General features: G+C 35.3%; 1 protein-coding gene across 1 annotated transcript; it reads right to left on the bottom strand.

Moving 5' to 3' along the window:
* Positions 1-616: 616 nt before the first annotated feature.
* LOC145574135 (formate--tetrahydrofolate ligase-like) lies at positions 617-19,220 on the bottom strand. Its single transcript, XM_081631875.1, has 5 exons — positions 18,859-19,220; positions 18,155-18,304; positions 2,035-3,210; positions 1,545-1,691; positions 617-1,109 (listed from the first exon to the last, which is right to left on the bottom strand). Exons 1-5 carry the CDS (start codon positions 19,018-19,020, stop codon positions 834-836), a joined length of 1,911 nt encoding a protein of 636 aa, XP_081488001.1. The 5' UTR covers positions 19,021-19,220; the 3' UTR covers positions 617-833.
* Between the last annotated feature and the right edge of the window lie 37 nt (positions 19,221-19,257).

Raw genomic sequence — 19,257 nt, 5'->3', positions numbered from 1 at the left:
TAAAATTGTGATTAAATTAACTTAAACTAGCTATAGTCTTATAGAAATATTGTAGCATTTTATTGTAATTTAATAGGTATCCATAGCTATTTAAGAAAAATTATTGTTATATAAAAATGTGATTTCAATCAAATATTGTTAAAACATTTTTTTTCTGGGTCCGACAAGTCAACAACAAATATAAATACAAAAATAATGTACATATGGAATGGTAACATCTTTCCCAATCTAATTCAAGGGCAATAGGCACCATTTATGTCAATGGAGTACTTCATCATCTCTATTTCCCCTAAATATGAACAAAGGTAAGACATATCAAAGACACCACATTGATTGGTCACAGACGTTATTCCTAGCCCGTGAAGGTGCTCTAGGCTTATAGCCATCGAGCTAACAAGGCCTCCTACTGATGATGGGAAGCCACAATGGAAGAATGTGTTCACCTGAGTTACTGGGATGCAAGAAATAAGCTCTTTGTTTTTTGATTTGCAGATCTACATGTTCCTCACATTCTAACTAACACTTAGAGCAGAAGTAATGATCCCGTCTACTACAGGTGGGTAGCATTAACAAGTTTCTACAGCTATATAATACGAAATACGTTGTACGAAGTATATAATCAATATTAAAAATTATATCAACATTGATGCACAGGTTGGGATACACAAACAGAACAAAGGGAAGGCATATTAGATTCTTTTTATTTAGTGAAGCAATAAGAAACATTCGATCATAAGACATACAAGTTCATACAAAATCAGAATGAAAGGTCTCCAAGAAGTTTGTGCTGGAAGAGAGAACACTGTCTCAAATCTATCCTGATTATTTGATCTTCAAGAAAGACCAATAACCTTCCCAGTAGTAGTGTCGAGGTCAATATCAAAGAAGCAAGGCCTTGTAGGAAGCCCAGGCATTGTACTCATGGTTCCAACCAAAGGATAAATAAATCCAGCACCAATACTAGCTCTCACATCCCGAATAGGCAAAATAAATCCGCTTGGAGCTCCCTTTGCAGCAGCATTGTCAGAAAATGAATATTGAGTCTTTGCGATGCAGATTGGAAGATTGGAAAAGCCTTGCTTGCTGTACATCTCGATTTGTTTCTCAGCCTAAAAACAGAAGAAATGGGAAGACTCTTTTAACACGCTAATATCACGGCAATGATTAGAGCATTAACATTATGAATGGTTTGGTGCTAATATACAAAGATTCCAACATACGTTATCTACACTTTTACATATGTTGTATTAATGGCAATTTCTTAAAGATAAAAAAAAAATAGGTCACTAGTTCTATATTTGTTAGGTAAATGAAGATTATATCATTGACTTAAGGAACAAATACTTCAACCCTAACCAAATAGTGAGTCTAGAAAATGATGTTATAACATAGACTTGCATTGCATAAGCACGTGTAGACAAAACCTTCTATTTTAGGAGGCTGGGAGTACAACAGTCATCAATCTTAAATGTAAATAATTCAATTAAGGAGCGTATCAAAGAGCATTTATCACCCAGACTACTCCAAATAACCAAATTGCTGACCTGTTCTGAGTATTCAACACCAGCAGCACCATAAGACTTTGCTATTGCCTCTATTTTCTCTTTGATGCTAGCATCCAGAGGATATAAGAACCTCAAAGGCTGTGTTACATTCTCACATGCTTTTTGAACAGCTATGCCAAGATCCACCTGAAACATATCAAAGTAGAGCATCAGATCCAGATGGAATTCCACTCACAAGTAATCGGCAGTCAAAGAGATAGGTAACATTGATTCCATATCTTACTAGAGTAAAACCAAGCATCAGCGGGAAACAATAAAGGTTCCTACACTGATAACTAGTGAGCTTAGTTGCAAACAAAGAAATGTATACCACTACTCTAATTGTTAGGGCTTGTTTGGCATCGTTTTTTAAAAAAAAAAAAAAACCAATAACATGAAACAAGAAAAAGGTGTTTCGACTGAAAAGGCTACTCAGTCTAGCATCACATCCATAATATTGATAACTAACTCTAGAGTATTCATTACTAACCGCTCCTTTTCCACCATGGGCATGATGAGTACAAATAACTGCATCAAATGCCCCAGCATCAATTGCAGCTTTTCTAACAGCATTCAGCTCCGCTTCTGTGTCAGTAGAAAACATGTTTATGGCAACCACAACATTTGAACCATAGGCCTTAGTATTTGAAATATGCCTAGCAAGATTAACACAGCCAGCCTCAACAAGACCCACATTCTCTGTTAAGTAAGCACAATCAAGAGGCCTGCCAGCCACTACTTGTGGTCCACCACCATGCATTTTTAAAGCCCTCACTGTGGCAACGACAATAGCACACTGCGGAGTCAAACCACTATATCGGCATTTAATGTTCATGAACTTCTCAGTTCCAATATCAGAACCAAATCCCGCTTCAGTAACTACAAATCCACCAGATCCAACCAGCTTCAGAGCAATCTTGTCAGCAACAATAGAGGAATTACCATGAGCAATATTTGCAAAAGGACCAGCATGAACAAGCACTGGTGTTCCTTCCAGAGTCTGCATCAGCGTGGGGTTGATTGCATCCTTCATCAGTACAGTTAAAGCACCACCTAATCCCAGGTCATCAGCTGTTATTGGTTCTCCAGCCTTGCTATTTCCAATCACCATTTTTCCAAGTCTCTCCCTCATATCATCCAAAGAGGTTGTTAGAGCCAAAACTGCCATTATCTCACTAGCAACAGATATATCAAATCCAGTTTCCCTAGTCATCCCCTTCTCATCAGGCCCCTGACCAACAGTAATTTTCCTCAAAAACCGGTCATTCACATCCATAACTCTCCTCCATGTAACAGAATCAGGGTCAATATCAAGCCTGGCAAATTTAGTGACCTCTTCCGGTGTAAGATCGTCTGGATTAGTCTTATCAATACCAAGCTTCTTCAAACGCCTGTACATTATGTTACAAAAGGTTCTTTTACCTTCTTTGTTAGGGGGACACAACCGGTTAAACAGAGCTTTATCAGACTGGGTGGCCTCATGGAAAATTCTGGTGTCTATGGCAGCAGCAAGAAGATTGTTTGCAGCTGTTATAGCATGTATATCCCCTGTTAAGTGAAGGTTGAACTCATCCATTGGAATCACTTGACTATAACCACCACCAGCTGCACCACCTTTTATTCCAAAAGTTGGCCCTTGTGATGGTTGACGAAGGCAAGTAACAACCTGGAAGAACATGAACCTGATTAGAGATTTCAAAAGATCAAACACAAAAAATACTTATGATGGACCACTAAGGAAAAAATTTATCTTTAAAATGCCCATAACACAAGCAATGGGGCACTTTATACTACCAAAGATACTGACCATGTTGATTTTTTCCATGTATCAAAAAAGGGAAAAAGAAAGAAAAAAAAAAAAAAAAAGAGGGGACACTAGCTTATAGCATGTCAATATATGGGAACAGAGAAATTTGATTGTGTTAATATACATTATTTAACCAAAGAGTACAAGAGCATGGGACAAACAATATAGAAAGGTGGACAATATATTGGAAAGGATGGAGCATTGTACTAGAGAATCAAATTAGTTGATCTAGGTAATTCAGTAAACTTTGGAATATGACAATCTAAGGGGTGGATTCTAGAAAACTATGAGCCTATCTAGGAAGAGCCAACAGGCCCAGCGCTGCAGAGAAGTGTACGCAGCTTTGGAAGGTAAGTTAACACATTCACAAAAAGAGGATAACTCTACATAGATATTTAATATAGAAACTGTAAACACTGGTGTCATAAATTCAAATTTTAGAATGTTTTTTTGTGGTGAGACGCACTGAATAAATGTCTCAAACCACCAATTAACCCTCCTGGGTCTCTTAGGAAGCATTGGAAGCACCTTGGGTCTAACCAAAATGTGTTTTGGATGCAAAGGGAAAATAATACACAAAATCAGCCAATTTTCGGAACTCGGTGTCAGAATTTTTAATAATGGTGGGGGATTTATCCTGGAATCAAAAAAGGTTGTTTAGCGCCATATACGCCCAATATACGGTCCCAAAAAGGTTCGGGGTGACATTGAGTTAATAATGATAAGCATGTTCATAACCGTTTAATTGTTAGTTAAGAGGCAAAACGGATGATTCCAACCACCTATATGGCCTTCTAGGGTCTCATGAGATCCATGAGAAATATCTTGTCCTCTATTCTTGCTAGATTTGGAAAGTCGTAATTTTGTCTAAAAAAAAGGCTATAATACACGATCTCACATCAATTTTGGGAAATTTTGCAAAAAACAAAAGTGAATGCATAGAGTGTCTCCAGAATCACAATAGTTTGATTGGAACCATAATAAGCATAGAAACAAGTCTCTTTAGTCTAGAGATTGAGTTTTATTTGAAACTTTAGGTATATTAGAGACATCAGTTGTAGTGATAGTTAAAACATGTGACAGAAGATTATCATCTAAAACTAGACATCAGCTATAATTCAAGGCCATAATACACGACATCAGACCAAATTTTAAAAAAAAAATTCTATTGATTATGGGAAATGCATCCCAACAACATAAACAGTTATTTTGAATCATATGCGCTCACTAGTTGATCTTTGAAAGGCATGAGATGACATCAAGTCTATGACAAAAAGCGTGTCCATAAACAACTAAATTGATAGTTAAAAGCCAGAGTGGGTGGTTCTAACCAACAAATTGGCCTCTCGGAGTCTCATGGGGTCCATGAGAAGCACCTCGTTGGGCTCGTTCACTTTTAATTTGGGTTTGGAAAAGTCAATTATTTTTTTTAGAAATTAAAGGCTAAAGTACACGATTTTGGAGCAATTTCGTAAATGTTTTTCAAAAATGAAATGGATGCAGAGGATGTACCCTAGGGTAGCAAAAATTGGTTTGAAACATTATTAGGCATAGCCAAGCAACAACTCTCTAAAGTCTGAAGATCAAGTTTGGTTCAGTAATTTAGGTTTCTCATACATCTATTGAAGTGGTAGTCAGTAGTTACAAAAGATGATTCTAATCGCCGATTAAACTTCCTTGGTTTTATAGGGATCATGGGAAATACCACCATATCTACCTTTACTAGACAAGAAAATGTCATCCAGATGCTAAATTGAAGGTTGTAATACACTAAATCTGAACAATTTCAAATAGTTTTTGAACTTGGTGTCAAATACTCCATGTTTATGAGGATTGCACCCCTAGATCATAAAATGTTGTTTTGAATCATAATGCCAACTAGTTGATCATAGAAATGTCAGGGGTGATATTAAGTCAATGATGATCTACGTGTCCATAACCGACTATCTTAACAGTTAAGAGCTAAGGTAGATGGTTCCAACCATCAAATTGGCCTCTCGGTGTCTCATGGGACCATGAGAAACATCTTGTCCTCTTTAATTTTGGGTTTGAAAAAGTCAAAATATTTCTAAAATTACAATTATAGCCAATATAAGAGGCGTGTACGAAAACGAATAAATTGGATACTTAAAGGCAAATTGGATGGTTCCACCCACCCAATTGGACTCCTAGAGGGTAATAAGGTCTATTGGAAGCTTCTCGGCAAATTTTAATTTCAGGTAAAAAAAGTCAAAAATTTGTAGAATTGAAGGCTATAATTCACGCTTTTTGGGCAGTTTTGGAGGTTTCGGAACCTGGTGTCAAAAAGTCTCCCATACTAGGGTATACATCCTGGGGTCATACAATGTCGTTTGGAACCATATATGATCATTATATGTTTTCATAAATGTTTATGGTAGCTTTGAGTTTATGAAATCGGTGCAAGTTGTAAACGAGTAAGTTGAAAATTTAAAGGAATATTAGATGGTTTTACCTACCCAAATATACTCCCAGGGTATATTAGGGTCCATAGGAAGCATCTAGGCAAATTTTTTTCCGGATCACAAAAATGTGAAAAATTGTTCAAAATTAAAGGCTTATAATACATGATTTCGGGTTCATTTTTGACATGTTTTCAGAAAATGAACTAAAAGCGTGAAGTGACTCCTAGGCCATATAAGGTGGTATGAAACTATAAGACACATATAAAGATGTTTATAAAGTACCAAGAATGAGTTTTGTTTCTATCTTGTAATCCGTGAAATTTTAAAATATAATGATGTTAAATAAATATAATGATGTGATGTGGCTTAATCATAATGATGTCATAAAAATATAATGAAGTGAAGTGACTAGACTTTCTTCAAAAAAAAAAGTGAAGTGACTAGACAATAGTGATTCCATAAAAGTATAATGATTACCTCTATTGAAGTGGTAGTCAGAAGTTACAACTTACAACAGATGATTCTAATCGCCGATTAGACTTCCCTGGTTTTCCTAGGAATCATGGGAAATACCACCATGCCTACCTTTGCTAGACCCGAAAATGCTATTCAGATGCTAAATTGAAGGTTGTAATACACTAAATCAGAACAATTTCAAATATTTTTTGAACTCGATGTCAAACACTCCATGTTTTTTAGGATTGCATCCCTAGATCATAAACTGTTGTTTTGAATCATAATGCCAACTAGTTGACCATAGAAAAGTCTGGGGGTGATCTTAAGTCAATGATGATCTACGTGTCCATAACAGACTATCTTGACAGTTAAGAGCTAAGTTTGAAGGTTTTAAGAATCAAATTGGCCTCTTGGTGTCTCATGGGAGCCATGAGAAACATCATGTCCTTTTTTTATTTTGGATTTGAAAAAGCCGAAATATTTCTAAAATTACAGTTATAGCCAATACAAGAAGCGTGTACGGATGCTTAAAGGAAAATTGGATGGTTCCACCCACCTAATTGGACTCCCATAGGGTATTAGGGTCTAAAGGAAGCTTCTCAGCAATTTCTGTTTTTGGGTAAAAAAAAGTCAAATATTTGCAAAATTGAAGGTTACAATTCACACTTTTTGGGCAGTTTTAGAGGTTTCGAGACCCGGTGTCGAATAGTCTTCAATACTAGGGAATATATCCCGGGGTCATACAATGTCATTTAGAACCATGTATGATCATTATATGTTGTCATAAATGTTTGAGGTAGCTTTTAGTTTATGAAATCGGTGCAAGTTGTAAAGACAGTTTAAAGGAATATTGGATGGTTTTACCTACCCAAATATACTCCCAGGATGTATTAGGGTCCATAGGAAGCATATAGGCAAAAAAAATTTCAAAAATGTGAAAAATTGTCTAAAAATGAAAACTATACATAATTTCGGATTCATCTTTAACATGTTTTCAGAAAATGAACTGAGTGCGTAGGGTGACTTCTGGGATCATATAAGGTGGATTGAAACCATAAGACACATATAAAGATGTCTATAAAGTACGAGTTATGTTTCTATTTTGTAATTTATGAAATTTTGAAATATAATAATGTCATATAATTATAATGATGTGATACGGGTTGATTATAATGATGTCATAAAAGTATAATGAAGTGAAGTGACTTGACAATAGTGATTTCACAAAAGTATAATGATTACATCTATTAATGATTCTAATCGCTGATTAGACTTCCCTAGTTTTCATAGGAATCATGGGAAATACCACCCTGCCTACCTTTGCTAAACCCAAAAATGTTATCCACATGGTAAATTAAAGGTTGTAATACACAAAATTAGAACAATTTCAAATTGTTTTTGAACTCGGTGTCAAATACTCCATGTTTATGAGGATTGCATCCCTAGATCATAAAATGTTGTTCTGAATCATAATGCTAACTAATTGATCATAAAAATGTTAGGGATAATATTAAGTCAACGATGATCTACAAGTCCATAACTGACTATCTTGATAATTAAGAGCTAAAGTAGACAGTTCCAACCATCAAATTAGCCTCTTGGTGTCTCATGGGACCAATAAGAACCATCTAGTCCTCTTTTTTTGGGTTAGAAAATATAGAAATATATATAAAATTATAGTTGTATTCAATACAAGAGGCGTTTATGAAAACGGGTAAATTGAACGCTTAAAGGCAAATTGGATGGTTCCACCCACCCAATTGGACTCCCATAGGATATTAGGGTCTATAAGAAGCTTCTAGGCAAATTTTGTTTCTGGGTTAAAAAAAGTCGAAAATTTGCAAATTGAAGACTATAATACATGCTTTTTGGGCAGTTTCGGGGGTTTTGAAACCCGGTGTCGAAAAAGTCTCGAGATACAAAGAGATACATCCCGGGGTCATACAATGACGTTTGAAACAACATATGATCATTATATATTGTCATAAATGTTTGTGGTAGCCTTAATCGGTGTAAGTTGTAAATGGGCAAATTGACAATTTAAAGGCATATTGGATGGTTTTACCAACTCAAATGGACTCTCGAGGTGTATTAGGATCCATAGGAAACATAAAGGCAAATTAAAAAGTTCCACCAACCCAATTGGAAGAGGGTATTAGGGTCTACGGGATGCTTCTAGGCAATTTTTATTTCCGAGTAAAAAAGAGTTAAAAATTTGCAAAATTAAAGACTATAATTCACGCTTTTTGGGTAGTTTCGGAGGTTTTGGGACCTACTATCGTAAAGTCTCGAGATACTAGGACATACATCTTAAGGTCATACAATGTCATTTGGAACCATATATGATCATTATATATTGTCATAAATGTTTATGATAGCCTTCAATTTATGAAATCGGTGTAAGTAAAAGGGTAAATTGACAACTAAAAGGCATTTTGGATAGTTTTACCCACCCAAATGGACTCCCACGATGTATTAAGGTCTATAGGAAACATCTAGGCAACTTTTTTTCCAAGGTCCAAAAAAGTGAAAAATTATCCCAAATTTAAGACTATGATTTTGGGTTTATTTTTGACATTTTTTCAAAAAATGAGTTAAATGCATGGTGTGACTCCTATGGTCATTTACGGTGGTTTAAACCATATGGCACATACAAAATGTCTATAACGTACCAAGAATGAGTTTTGTTTCTATTTTGCAATTCATGAAATTTTGAAATATAATGATGTCAAAAAAGTATGATGATGTGATGTGGCTTGATTATAATGATTTGATAAAAGTATAATGAACTGATGTGACTTTGACAATAATGATGTCATAAAAGTGTAATGATTACATCTATTGAAGTGGTAGTCCGAAGTTACAACAGATGATTCTAATTGCCGATTAGACTTCCCTGGTTTTCATAGGAATCATGGGAAATACCACCATGCCTACCTTTGCTAAACCCTAAAATGTTATCCAGATGCTAAATTGAAGGTTCTAATACACTAAATTTCAAATAGTTTTTGAACTCGGTGTTAAATACTCCATGTTTATGAGGATTGCATCCCTAGATCATAAAATGTTGTTCTGAATCATAATGCTAACTAGTTGATCATAGAAATGTTAGGGGTAATATTAAGTCAACGATGATCTATAAGTCCTTAATTGACTATCTTGATAGTTAAGAGCTAATGTAGATGATTTAGATTGGCCTCTCAGTGTCTCATGGGACCCATGAGAACCAACTTGTCCTCTTTTTTTTGGGTTTGAAAAAGTCGAAATATTTACTCCCTCTGTGTTTTAATAAGTGTTACATTTTGACCAAACACGCATGCCAAGACACGACTTTGACAATTAATTTATCTAATCATATGTTTAGAAAATTATAGGAAAATTAATATTATGAAAGTATGCATTTTAACGAATCCAACAATGTATTATACAATAACTTTTATGTTTTATATATTAGTAAATTAATCAAGTCAAAACCATTATGTGAATAGTGAAAATAGTCAAACTGTAACACTTATCAAAACACGGAGGGAGTATAAAATTACATTTATATTCAATACAAGAGGCGTTTATGAAAATGGGTAAATTGGATGGTTCCACCCACCCAATTGGACTCCCATAGGGTATTAGGGTCTATAGGAAGCTTCTAGGAATTTTTTGTTTCCACGTTAAAAAAAAGTCAAAAATTTGCAAAATTGAAGGCTATAATTCACGCTTTTTGGACAGTTTCGGAGGTTTCGGGACCTAGTGTCGAAAAGTCTCGAGATACTAGGGCATACATCTTGAGGTCATACAATGTTATTTGGAACCATATATGATCATTATATATTGGCATACATCTTGAAGTCATACTAGTCTATTTTCATTTTTAGCGTTTAACACTTGTATTTATATATGCATTAAGCTCTTTTATTTATGTTAGGTTTAATAATATATTTTTTTAAATTTTACCAACTAGATACAATCAATCAATCAATCAATCAAAGCCTTAATCCCAAAAGTGGGGTCGGCTAACATGAACCAAATTTGATTATTCCGTGTAGTCATCAACATAAATCTTTCTCCTCCATCCCTTACGATCCAAAACTTCATCCTCACGTAAATCCATGCACTTCATATCCTTCCTCACTCCTTCCAACCAAGTCATCTTTGGTCTCCCTCTTCCTCGTTTAATCCCTCCATGGTCCCACTCTTCCACTCTTCGCACCGGTGCACCCTCGGGTCTCCGTCTTACATGTCCAAACCAACGCAGACGATTTTCCCTTAATTTATCTACAATGCCCGCCACACCTACTTTCTTGCGAATAACCTCATTTCTGATTCTATCTCTTAAAGTGTTTCCACACATCCACCTTAACATGCGCATTTCCGTAACCTCCATCTTTTTAATATGCTCTTTCTTAGAAGCCCAACATTCTGTACCATAGAGCAACACTGGTCTTATGGCAGTCCTGTAGAATTTTCCCTTCAACTTTAAGGGAATGCTGCGGTCGCATAGCACTCCCGTGGCCGCTCTCCATTTAAGCCACCCTGACTTAATCCTGTGGGTCACGTCTTGATCAATGTCACCATTCTTCTGGATGATCGACCCTAGGTACTTAAAACATTCACTCATGGTCAAATCCTTTCCATCCAAACTCACCACTTCATTGCTTGTCCCCCTCTGAGTGCCAAAACGACATACCAAATATTCAGTCTTACTCCGACTTAGCTTAAACCCTCTAGATTCCAACCTTTGCCTCCATTGCTCCAACTTGACATTAACCCCATCCTTAGTCTCATCCACCAAAACGATATCATCTGCGAACAGCATACACCATGGAACCTCATCTTGAATTGGTCTAGTTAATTCGTCTAGAACCAACTAGATACATTTAACATAATTTTATTTTTAAAATTTTATTTAGTGTAACATGTGTTGGGTAACCGAGTACCCAACCACTTCCGGGTCCAAAAAATCAAGAATTGAAATTGGAAACGGTTGCAACCGGTTCCTTAATTTATTACCCGGAATTTCCAATTTCGGTTTCGGAGCCGCCAATTCCAATTCTGGATACCTGGATTTTTTGCTCACCCCTAGTTTCTATTTTGTAATTCATGAAATTTTGAAATATAATGATGTTAAAAAAAGTATAATGATGTGATGTGGCTTGACTATAATGATTTCATAGAAGTATAATGAATTGATGTGACTTTGACAATAGTGATGTCATAAGAGTTTAATGATTACATCTATTGAAGTGGTAATCCAAAGTTGGAAATTGACTTTGACACACCCTTAATTGATTTTGACACACCCAAAGTCAAAAGAACATAGAAATTATACTCTCACATAGAGGTGTGCCAAAATCATTTTTGGTGTGCTAAAATCATTTTCCTTCGAAGTTACAACAGATGATTCTAATTGCCAATTAGACTTCCCTGGTTTTCATAGGAATCATGGGAAATACCACCATGCCTACCTTTGCTAACTCAGAAAATGTTATCTAGATGCTAAATTGAAGGTTGTAATACACTAAATCAGAACAATTTCAAATAGTTTTTGAACTCAATGTCAAATACTCCATGTTTATGAGGATTGCATCCCTAGATCATAAAATGTTGTTCTGAATCATAATGCTAACTAGTTGATCATAGAAATGTCAGGGGTGATATTAAGTCAACGATGATCTACATGTCCATAATCGACTATCTTGACGATTAAGAGCTATGGTAGATAGTTCTAACCATCAAATTGGCCTCTCGGTGTCTCATGGGACCCATGAAAACCATCTAGTCCTCTTTTTTTTTGGGTTTGAAAAAGTCGAAATATATATAAAATTACACTTATAGCCAATACAAGAGGCGTGTATGAAAACGGGTAAATTGGATGCTTAAATGAAAATTGGATGGATCCATCCACCCAATTGGACTCCCAGAGGGTATTAGGGTTTATAGGAAGCTTCTAGGCAATTTTTGTTTCTGAGTTAAAAAAAAGTCGAAAATTTGCAAAATTGAAGGCTATAATTCACGCTTTTTGGGCAGTTTCGGGGGTTTTGAGACCTGGTGTGAAAAAGTCTCGAGATACTAGGGCATACATCCCAGGGTCATACAATGTCCTTTGAAACCATATATGATCTTTATATATTGTCATAAATGTTTGTGGTAGCCTAGAGTTTATAAAATCGATGTAAGTTGTAAAAGGGTAAATTGACAGATTAAACGCATATTGGATGATTTTACCCACCTAAATGGAATCTCGAGGTGTATTAGGGTCCATAGGAAGATAAAGGCAAATTAAAAGGTTCCACCCACCCAATTGGAAGAGGGTATTAGGGTCTATAGGACGCTTCTAGGCAATAATTTTTGTTTTCAGGTAAACAAAAGTTAAAAATTTGCAAAATTGAAGGCTATAACTCACGCTTTTTGGGCAGTTTCGGAGGTTTTGGGACCCAGTGTCCAAAAGTCTCGAGATACTAGGGTATACATGCTGGGGTCATAAAATGTTGTTTGGAACCATATATGATCATTATATATTGTCATAAATGTTTATGGTAGCCTTTAGTTTATGAAATCGGGGTAAGTTGTAAAAGGGTAAATTGAAAGTTTAAAGGCATATTGGATAGTTTTACCCACCCAAATGGACTCCCACGGTGTATTAGTGTCCATAGGAAACATCTAGGCCTTTTTTTTTCTCGGGTCTTAAAAAGTGAAAAATTATCCCAAATTGAAGACTATACATGATTTCGGGTTTATTTTTGACATTTTTTTATAAAATGAGCTGAATGCGTAGTGTGACTCCTAGGGTCATTTAAGGTGGTTTGAAACCATATAACACATATAAAGATGTCTATAAAATACCAAGAAAGAGTTTTGTTTCTATTTTGTAATTCATGAAATTTTGAAATATAATGATGTCAAAAAAGTATAATGATGTGATGTGACTTGATTATAATGATGTCATAAAAGTATAATGAACTAATGTGACTTTAACAATAGTAATGTCATAAAAGTATAACGATTACATCTATTGAAGTGGTAGTCCGAAGTTACAACAAATGATTCTAATTGCCCATTAGACTTCTGTGGTTTTCATAGGAATCATGGGAAATACCACCATGCCTACCTTTGCTAAACCCGAAAATGTTATCCAGATGCTAAATTGAAGGTTTTAATACATTAAATCAGAACAATTTCAAATAGTTTTTGAACTTGATGTCAGATACTCAATGTTTATGAGGATTGTATCCCTAGATCATAAAATGTTGTTCAAATCATAATGCTAACTAGTTGATCATAGAAATGTGAGGGGTAATATCAAGTCAACGATGATCTACAAGTCCAAAACTAGGGATGTCAGTGTGCCAGGTCAAGTAGGAAACCCGCCCCATCCCTACCCCACGGTCTTGGTTTGGCGGGTGATGGGTCGGGATAAAAATCATGCCCGCCATGGGTGATGAGGCGGGGGTGGATTTTACGTAGTACCCGCCCCATCCCTGCCTCGCCTCACGTGCCCCACTTCATACCCGCCTCATCCCTACTTCGCACCCACATCTATATATTTTTTATAACAAAATCATATACTTTTATACTATTCTATTAAAAAAAAAATTATTTAAATGAAAATAGTAGATATAATAATTTGTAATACACTAATATTATAACTAAAAAAGTGTGTAATATTAACAATTTTTTTTTTTTATTATGTTGGATTGTGTATTGAAAGGTGGGGATGGATAATCAAGTGTGAGTGGGGCGAGGATGGTTTTGGAATTGTACCCGTCGGGATGGGGATGGCTTTGGAATTGTACCCGTCGGGATGGGGATGGTTTTAGAATTGTACCCGCCGCGGCGGAGATGGTTTTGAAATTGTACCCGTCGGGGCGGAGATGGTTTTGAAATTGTACCCGTCGGGGCGGAGATGAGGATGAATTTTGAACCCGCCGCAGGGATGGAGATGAGGATGAAAATTTTAGGTGGGGATGGAGATGGGAAGGCCAACATCTGCCCCGCCCCGCCCCACCCCGTTGACATCCCTATCCATAACTGACTATCTTGACAGTTAAGAGGTAAGGTAGATGGTTAACCATCAAATTGGCTTCCCAGTGTCTCATGGGTCATCAAGGTGGATGTGCGAGACTACTCTAAGAGATAGAATCAGAAACGAGGTAATTCACAAGAAGGTGGGTGTGGCAGGCATTGCAAACAAACTAAGGGAAAATCGCCTACGTTGGTTTGGCATTTAAGACGGAGACCCAAGGGTGCATCTGTACGAAGAATGGAAAGGTGGGACCATGGAGGGGTTAAATGAGGAAGAAGGAGACCGAAAATGACTTGGTTGGAAGGAGTTAGGAAGAATATGAAGTTTTTGGATTTGCATGAGGATGAGACATTGGATCGTAAAGGGTGGAGGAAGAGGATCTTTATTGTAATTACACGAAATAATCAAATTTGGTTCATGTAGCCGACCCAGTTATGGGATTGGGATTAAGGCTTTGATTGATTGATTGACAGTTTTAGCCAATTTAAGATGAGACGTGTACAAAAACGGATAAGTTGGATGCTTAAAGGCATATTGGATGGTTCCACCTACCCAATTGGACTCCCACGGGATATTAGGGTCTATAGGAAGCTTCATGGAAAAAAAAATTCCGGGTAAAAAAAAGGCTATAATTCATGCTTTTTGGGTAGTCTCAGAGGTTTCGGGACCCGGTGTCGAAAAGTCTCAAAATACTAAGGAATACATCCAGGGGTCATATAATGTCGTTTGGAACCATATATGATCATTATATGTTGTCATAAGTATTTGTGGTAGCCTTGAATTTATGAAATCGATGCAAGTTGTAAACGGGTAAGTTGATAGTTTAAAGGCATATTGGATGGTTTTACCCACCCAAATGGACTCTCGGGGTATATTAGGGTCAAATTGTCGATAGGAAGTATCTAGGCAATTTTTTTTTTCGGGTCTAAACAAGTGAAAAATTGTCCAAAATTGAAGACTATAATACTAGTACATGATTTCGGGTTCATTTTTGACATTTTTTCAAAAAATGAATTGAATGCGTGGGGTGACTCCTAAGGTCATATAAGGTGGTTTGAAATCATAAGACACATATAAAGATGTCTATAAAGTACCAAGAAGTACCGAGAATGACTTTTGTTTCTATTTTGAAGTTCATGAAATTTTGAAATATAATGATGTCTTATAAGTATAATGATGTGATGTGGCTTGATTATAATGATTTCATAAAAGTATAATGACGTGATGTGACTTGACAATAGTGATGTCATAAAGTATAATGATATCATATAAGTATGATGATGTAATATTATGTAATTATATTTCATAATATTATAAATATAATTACATAATATTACATCATCATACTTATAAATATAATTACATAATATAATTACATAATCACAAATTCACAACTTTGTTGATGTTGGTTTTTTTAAATAGGTGTTACACCCACCATAGTTGTTAATTTGGTATTGGTTGTTTATAATTGTTAAGATACGCTAAGCATCTAAAATATGGCCTCATGGTTGCCAAGATTAATGGAGCATTACTACACTAATTTTTCCCGCCATTCCCCAATTTTCCTCAAATTTTTAGGGGCAACAAATAAAACTATTTTATCAATTCACCAAACTATTACTACTACTACATCCATTTCTAAATGTTTTAAACGGTTACAATTTGCACTGAACCAAAAAGAGAAAGAGAGTGAAAAGTGGATTGCAGGGCAAAAAGTTGGTTGTTTTATGTTGGTAACAAAATGGGTTGGCTAGAACATATTTTTAGCCATTGCTAAAGCCACTATAAAAGGTTCAGTGAAGTTTGAACCCTGAAGAATTATGAAAGCAAAGAAGATTATTGTGTCAATAGCTCAATTCAAGCCTTTCTTATAAAACACTAAAGCATGAAACCGGTCCCTGTCAATACAAACATGAAAACCTAAGAGAAAGCAAAATAAAGAAAGAATTTAAAAGTATGTACTGTAAAATTTAAGAGAGGTAAGATCTGTAGCATAATTCTTAATACAAAAGACAGCTTCACAAGGAAACAGAAGAACGAAGTCATCCCAGCCCATTTCCCCGCTGATAATAAGAATTGGAGAAAAATTACATAGGAATTTTGAACTAGGCCTCAGAAGGTGGGCTCTAAAAACAATAAAAACCAGAAATGAACTCCAATTAGGAGGCTTTCATTTGCATATACTACGTATGAAACTTGATGTATGATGTATGATGTGATCCCCAAAAGATGAAATTCTAGTTCAAACCAATAGGAAAAAACAAAAACATTAAAATGTGCTAATTCATCCTAAACTGCCTGTACTTAGATAGTAAGGGATAAAACAGTCCATCAACTAACTGGTTAAGGAATAGGTATAAAGGTGCATACATCTTGAACTCCTTATACCCAATAAAGAGTAAATTACAAGTTGGGTAATTGTTTTTTAAAAAGTGGGAAAGGAACCAATTAAAGTTAGAAAGACTACAAATTAATACACAGCACACAAAATCATACCCCAAATATGGAATACAAGGGACAAATTAAAAGGTCATAGATGGGAGAGCCAAATAATTAAGCAAAAGAGAATGGACCACGCAAACATTGGCTTTATCATGGAAATATGGAAGATGGACGATTTTCTAAAATCTAAGACAAACACAAAAATTATGACTGTCCTGCTTAAAATCCAAAAACTTTAAAATTTTAAAGGAGTAGCTAGGGACACAAATATTGAATCAGCGTTATAGGAATTCAAGCAGAGTTGGAAAAAATAAATTAAAAAAAAAAAGATATGAAGTGTTCCACTTTAAACTCAACCAAGTTTTAACATCTTTATAGTTGCTATAGACATAATCTATAGGTATATTCCACACTTTATAAATTTAATGTTTGGTGATTCACATTTTATAATCAGTTATGGAATAGGAATAGTAGTTGACTCAAGAAACAACTTATCTTGCCATTTTAATACTCCCTCCGTCCCATAATTTCATGTCTATTTCTCAAAAAACACAGTAATTAAGGAGAATGGTGAAAGTAGGAGAATATTCTATTGGAAAGGTAAAAAGTAGAGAATATTGTATGTGAATAATAAAAAGTAGAGAATATTGTATGAAAAAAAAGAAAAAGTAAGTAATGATTTTTTGGGTATATGTGCATTTTGTATGGGAAAGATAAAAAGTATATAATGATTATGTGATTTATTTAGAAACAGGCACAACATTTTGAGACACCCAAAAAGGAATACAGGCACGAAATAATGGGACGGAAGGAGTATAATAAATGTATTACCATACTCATAGATCAGTAATTCAGTATTACCTAGGAACCTGAACTCCTGAAGTCCGCTGATCAAGTACATTTACAAGGGTAATCTCATAATTGTGATTAAACTGATTAGATTTGTGAAGTTCTCGTGATCAAAAGCATCTAATTACAGAATAAATTGAAAAGAGGAAACACATAAACTTTTGAATCTTTTTCCTATCAAGTTCAAATGTCAGAAATTTACAAAGTCAAAGAGATGCTATCCATGCAAAGCACCCATTACTTTCTAGCAAGCATATAATAGTCAAACCTGTAAGCACGAGATGACTTTGCAGACAGCATGGCATATCCTTGTAAAACAAGGACTTGCCCTAAACGGTCTATTCATCTATAGTAGTACTAATATTTGTTAGCTTTAACTTTCAATGCAATGACTAATTACTCCTTAATGCAATGACTAATTACTCCTTATAATTTGAGCATGTAACCTCAAAAGACACATTTAGATAGAAATGGAGGGAGTAATAAGCTACTTACATATCATGTCTTACCCAAAAAAAAAAAAAAAAAAAAAAGAAAAAAAGAAAAAAAGAAATAGCGTTATGTATACGACCAAGTAAATAGAACATCACTAATCACTGAAAACAAACTTAGTTACCTTCTTATCAAGGAAAGCTCCCAAGGCTTGACAAAGACCAACAGTAGTAGTAGATTTGCCTTCCCCGAGAGGAGTCGGAGTAATTCCACCAACCACGACATAATATCCATCCGGGGAGTCTTGAACTTCATCCAACACAGACAACAAAACCTATTTCGGACAAAATCGAGATTTGCTAAATTAAGGTGCCCAAAAAGCAACAACACCCACATCAAGCAGGCAAGGCAAAAGATACATTGCTAGAAGTAGAAGCAAATTGGCAACAAAACTAAAAGTCTATATTATCTTTAATGAGAAAAAATACTAAATCTGGGAAAAGAACAATGTATAATTAAGATGAGTTGACAGACAAAAATTGACAATTTCCATATAAAGTAACCATTACTGCTTAAATCAGGCTAGAATTAATCAATAATCATTTATCACTTAAATTCTCAATCAATTCATCCAAAAACCCACAAAATTAAGCAAAACCAAGTTAAAAATTCAATCTATCACTTAAATTATCAATCAATTTATCTCATAAACACAAAATTAAGCAAAATCAAAACTAAATTAAAAAAAACACACACACACACACAAAATTAAGCAAACCCAGATCAAAAATTCAATCATTTTCGATATAAAAAGTAACTGATGAGAGTGAAGTGAAATGGAAAAGAGAGTCAATAAAAAGGTCAAAGGAGAGAGAATAAGAAGAAAACCTTGGCCTTGTATTTGCCGTAGAGGTCGTAGTGGCGAGGAGAGAGATTGAGATCGGCGGCAATGTCGGCGATGTGAAGCGGCGCCACCGAATTCGCAATGTCAATGTCCGCCGGCACAGGTGACGCCACCTCTAACTTTCTCACAGTTTTCGATGATCCCATTTTTTTATATTTTGTTGATTTTTATTTTTTGATTCAAAGTTTGTACTACAATTATTCTACCAACTTTGTAATTATTGGGTCGTGAATATTCTAATTTGAGTTGCTTTATTATGGATAATAAAGGGAATTTTCATTGAATAAATAAATAGTACAAGTATATTTTGGATTGGATGGTCTTTATCCTAGGAGTAGTGTTTGTGAGGTGGAAAACTTTTGTCATGAATTTCAATCGAAGTG

The sequence above is a fragment of the Chenopodium album genome, chromosome 13 (assembly GCF_948465745.1).
Source record: "Chenopodium album chromosome 13, dcCheAlbu1.1, whole genome shotgun sequence".
Lineage (NCBI taxonomy): Eukaryota > Viridiplantae > Streptophyta > Magnoliopsida > Caryophyllales > Amaranthaceae > Chenopodium > Chenopodium album.
Note: the sequence above shows the minus strand (reverse complement) of the source record. Positions and strands in the feature narration are given on the sequence as shown.

Bases quoted from the DNA above. Each gene is read 5' to 3' on its own strand.
- LOC145574135 (XM_081631875.1), bottom strand. From the start codon at position 19,020: ATGGGATCATCGAAAACTGTGAGAAAGTTAGAGGTGGCGTCACCTGTG. The intron at 18,305-18,858 runs GTTTTCTTCTTA...TGTCCGAAATAG, and splicing joins ACGGCAAATACAAGGCCAAG to GTTTTGTTGTCTGTGTTGGA. The intron at 1,692-2,034 runs GTTAGTAATGAA...GATATGTTTCAG, and splicing joins CCCATGGTGGAAAAGGAGCG to GTGGATCTTGGCATAGCTGT.